This window comes from Myotis davidii, unplaced genomic scaffold (genome assembly GCF_000327345.1).
Source record: "Myotis davidii unplaced genomic scaffold, ASM32734v1 scaffold1134, whole genome shotgun sequence".
Taxonomy (NCBI): Eukaryota; Metazoa; Chordata; class Mammalia; order Chiroptera; family Vespertilionidae; genus Myotis; species Myotis davidii.
This window is the reverse complement of record NW_006286229.1, coordinates 525,906-530,691: the sequence shown is the minus strand read 5'-3', so window position 1 is coordinate 530,691 and position 4,786 is coordinate 525,906. Positions and strand designations below refer to the sequence as shown.

At 43.3% G+C, this 4,786-nt stretch overlaps 1 protein-coding gene across 2 annotated transcripts in view; it reads left to right on the top strand.

The window, feature by feature from the left end:
• MARS (methionyl-tRNA synthetase) overlaps window positions 1–4,786 on the top strand; it is a 20,775-nt gene that overhangs the window by 10,152 nt on the left and 5,837 nt on the right. For both annotated transcript variants that reach the window (XM_006757330.2, XM_006757329.2), the window contains exon 11: window positions 2,220–2,294. In XM_006757330.2, the coding sequence (XP_006757393.1) occupies window positions 2,220–2,294 (75 nt within the window). The remainder of the gene's footprint in view (window positions 1–2,219; window positions 2,295–4,786) is intronic.

Below are 4,786 nucleotides of genomic sequence, written 5' to 3'. Positions count from 1 at the left end.
TACTACTATTTTATTATTTTTAAAAGCTGCCTTACATTTTTCTTAGATATATATAATTATAATTATTTGCTGATTTTCATGCGTCTCTTTGCTTTGTGTGATTATATTTGTAGATATGTCCAATATATTGCTAGATATAGGATTAATATTTTTTCTTGACACTGGTGGAAATGACCTGAGGATTCCTCTTTTATGTAATATGCTGAATTTGAGGATATATACACAAGCACACAAGAGAGAGGAAGGGAAGGGAGAAGGGAGAAAGAAACATCAGTGATGAGAGAGAATCATTGGTTGGCTGCCTCCTGCATGCCCCACACCGGGGATGGAGCCTGCAACCCAGGCATGTGCCCTGACCAGGAATTGAACCCTGACCTCCTGGCTTATAGGTTGATGCTCAACCACTGAGCCATGCCAACCGGGCTATTCATTCAGCAACTTTTTTTGAGTTCTTATAATAGGGCAGTCACAGTTCTAAGTGCTCAGGATGTGGCAGTGAACAAGACAGACTTATTTAGTGTGGGGAGGAAACTAAAGACAAGTATATAATTATGGAATAAACTGCCGGGGAGATGTGATAGAGAGTGACTTCTGGGGGGAGGTAGGTGATTAGGGAAGGCATCTCAATGGAGGTAACTTTTAAACTGAGGTTAAGAGCATTACAAGCAGAGGGGCGTGGAAATGCAAAGGCTTAAAAGGCAGAATTAAAAAGGCCAGTATAACTGTAGCATAGTGAATGAGAGGGAGGGTAGATTGAGATGAGGTCAGATTACCAGGGCCTAGTAAGCCATTGTGGGAGTTGAATGGCAAGCTGCTCTGTGGAAAATGGATGGGAGGGAAGCATGAAAGTTTGGAGACTAGAGTGGTAGCTCCAAAATGGGATGATGTTGACTCGGACTAGGTTAATAGTAGAAATGGGGATGGGGAGAACCTTGAGATACGTTGTGGAGGCAGACTGTAGAATTGGATAGACTGGAATTCTGAGTGATGGGAAAGTCAAGGAAATGATGACTTTTAAGTTTTTGGCTTGAGCTGCGATGAACATGGGCATGATTAGATGAAAAACAGGCTTTCTGGTAGAATCTATTTGGGTTTGTTAAATTTGAGATTCCTTGCCCTGGCTGGTCTGGTTAGAGCAGCCGTGGGCAAACTACGGCCCGCAGATCCGGCCCATTTGAAATGAATAAAACCAAAAAAAAAAAGACCGTACCCTTTTATGTAATGATGTTTACTTTGAATTTATATTAGTTCACACAAACACTCCATCCATGCTTTTGTTCCGGCCCTCCGGTCCAGTTTAAGAACCCATTGTGGCCCTCGAGTCAAAAAGTTTGCCCACCCCTGGGTTAGAGCTTCGGCCCGAGCACTGAAGTATCACGGATTTGATTCCTGGTCAAGGGCACATACCTGGGTTTGCAGGTTTGATTATGGCCCCAGTTGGGGTGCATGCGGGAGGCTACCGATCAATGTGTCTCTCTCATATTGATGTTTCTCTCTCTCCCCCTCTCTCCCTTCCACTCTCTCTAAAAATCAGTGGAAGTATCCTCAGGTGAGGATCAACAACAACAGTAACAAATTGAGCTGCCTTCTAGACACCCCAGGAGAGGTTAGGTAGACAGTTTGAGAGAGGCATGTGGAGTTCAGGAGAGAGGTCCTGAGAGAGTTATAATTTCTCACCTCCAAAAATTTAGATCAAAACTTATTTCACTGATTAGCCCCACCTAACTGTTTACTCCTTTAGTCATCACCCTTCTGGGTTTGTATAGTCAACTTGTACCATGAGAATAAGTATTTCTTGACATTTTGCTTTGTATGGGTCTGCACTTGTTTCCCATACAAGCCCGCTCTCCCTAACTTGATTGTAACTTCCTTAGGAGAGGAGCTGTGTGTCTTCTCTTTCATCATTCCTGCCTCTCCTTACACAGCTGCATATAGTGTAGTGCTCTGAGAAGGCTTTTTCTTGTTCTCTGGTGTGATAGGACAGAGACATGAAACTCTGAGTAACACATGTTATGCTGCGTGGACCTGAGCCTCCCAAGTTCACAGAAGGCCCAAGTAGTTGATGAGTTGGCTGGGTGTGAGCGTGAAGCTAAGCTAGATGGCACACTGGGGAGCTCATCCCTCTGTGCCTCTCCGCTTGCCTGGACAGCTCCCATGACCTGCAGGCCTGATCCTGACTTCATCTTGGGTCACACTTTCTCTTGAATTTTCCTTCACAGAAGCCTCAGTGTAAAGTCTGCCGATCGTGCCCTGTGGTGAGATCCTCACGGCACCTGTTTCTGGACTTGCCCAAGGTAAGTGGGCCTTTCCCTCAACTTGGTCTGCATGGCCTTTTCTGCCCCCTCAGCCTCAGCCACAAATCTATACCAAATTACTCTTAAATGTTTTTAATTTCTGCTTTAAAGTTATACATCATAAAAATACATAACAAGTGAATGGGCCCAAAGTGAAAGGCCCAGGCCCACTAAACCCCAGGCCTGCTTGCAGAGGTGTTTTACCGCTGTCATTTTCCTTTGTGTCTATTCAGGAATATTGTATGCATGGGAATGAACTGTACATATAGGTCCTCTTTACTCTTAAATACTTCTTTTGTTAAAAAATATGTTTTTATTGATTTTAGAGAGAGCAGAAGGGAGAGGTAGAGAGAAATAGAATCATCAATGATGAGAGAGAATTATTGACCAGCTGCCTCCTGAATGCCCTCTACTGGGGATCTAGCCTGCAACCCAGGCATGTGCCCTGACTGGGAATCAAACCGTGACCTCCTGGTTCATAAGTCGATGCTCAACCACTGACCCACACCAGCTGGACTACATTTAGTTTTTTATATCTCTTTAGTTTCCTTTCATCTGAAACAGTTCCCCAGCCTTTCTTTATCTTTTATGACAGGGGTGGGGAACATCCGGCCTGCAGGCTGTATAAAACCTGAGAAATCATTTAGTCTGGTCCTGCCAAAGCATTAGGGGTGAGTTAATTAAATGTTTGACCAAATATAGCAGGCTAATTTTAAATTGATAATTTTGTGTGGCCCACAAATAATTTTATAAATATCCAAATGGTCCTTGGCAGAAAAAAGATTCATCACCCCTGACCTAATAGGATGTTCTGGAAATCATTCCATATCACTTCATAGCAATCATCATTATTTGGTTGTTGTTTTTTTAATTTCTTTTTTTGTTAATCCTCATCTGAGGATATTTTTTTCGTTGATTTTTGGAGAGAGTGGAAGGGAGGGGGAGAGACAGAGAGAAACATTGATATGAGAGAGGCACATAGACTGGTTGCCTCCTGCATGCTCCCTGTCCTGAACTGGGGATTGAGCCTGCAACTGCGGTACATGCCCTTGACCGGAATCAAACCTGGGACACATCAGTCTGCATGCTGACACTTCGCCACTGAGCCATACTGGCTAGAGCAGTTGTTGTTTGTTTAAACAGCTACAAACAACTACATTTGTGTAGGTTCCATAGTTTATATAACCAGTTTTCTGTGTTCTCCATTTAGGTAGTTTTCAGTACAGTAGGTCCTTGAATAATATTGTTTTGTTCAATGTTGTTTTGTTATGTTGATTAGATGCCATAGGAACTTAACTCTTGTTTATATCAATTAGCTTGTGGTAAAAATTGGTTTTGTTATATGTCATTTCACTTAAAGCTGTAGAACCTATTGGTGTTAAGTGAGGACTTACTGTATTTTGCAATTGCAAGTGATGTTGCAGTAGATAAATGTTCAACCAAATACAGCAAGCAAATTTTTTTTGTATTATATCTTAGGATAATTTCCTTAAAAGTGATCACTTGCTGTGTCAATGGTAAATGCATATGTAGTTTATTGTCAAATTTTCTTCAATAGATGTTGTTCCATGTTTCCATTCCCATCAGCAGTCTGTGAGTGTGCTGTTTCCTCATAGCCTTGCCAATAGAGTATATTGTCAGACTTTGGAAATTGTGGTATTTAATTGGATAAGTCACATAAAACATCCATTAAAAAAGTTTACTTTTGTTTTCCTGCTTACAAAAATGATAAAAGCTTGTTTTTTAAATTTCAGCTAGAAATATCCTCCTATCTAATAAAAGAGAAACATGGTAATTAGCCGTACATCCACTACCCTTCCCATTGGCCAATCAGGGCGATATGCAAATTAACTGCCAGCCGAGATGGCAGCCGGCAGCCAGGCAGCCTGAAGCGAACATGAGGCTTGCTTGCTTCAGTGACGGAGGACTCCAACGTTCCCCGCCTGCCGCTGCCAGCCTCTGAGCTTGCAGTTTGAAACATTGTTACAAATATAGAAGCTAAACAAAACCCCAGAAACCTGCTTTCAGCCAGACGGCATCTCAGAGCTGGAGTTAAAACAGGTTTCGATTATAGAACCCAAACAAACCAGATACCTGCTTTCAGCAGTGGAGGCCTAAGAGCTGGAACCAAGCCTCAGAGCTAAAGCTGGCCCATAATAAAAAAAGAAAAAGAAAAAACAGAGCAGTTGGGAGCTTCAGTCCCAGCCTGAAAACAGCCCTCAGCCCCTCAGCCAGGCTGGCCAGGCACCCCAGTGGGGACCCCCACTCTGAAGGGGGTGTGGGCAGCCTGAAAACAGCCATCAGCCCCTCATCCAGGCTGGCCAGGCACCCAAGTGGGACCCCCACCCTGATCCAGGACACCATTCAGGGCAAACCAGCCAGCCACCACCCATGCACCAGGCTTCTATCCTATATAATAAAAGGGTAATATGCAAATTGACCATAACAGCAGCACGACTGGGAATGACTGGTCACTATGACACACACTGACC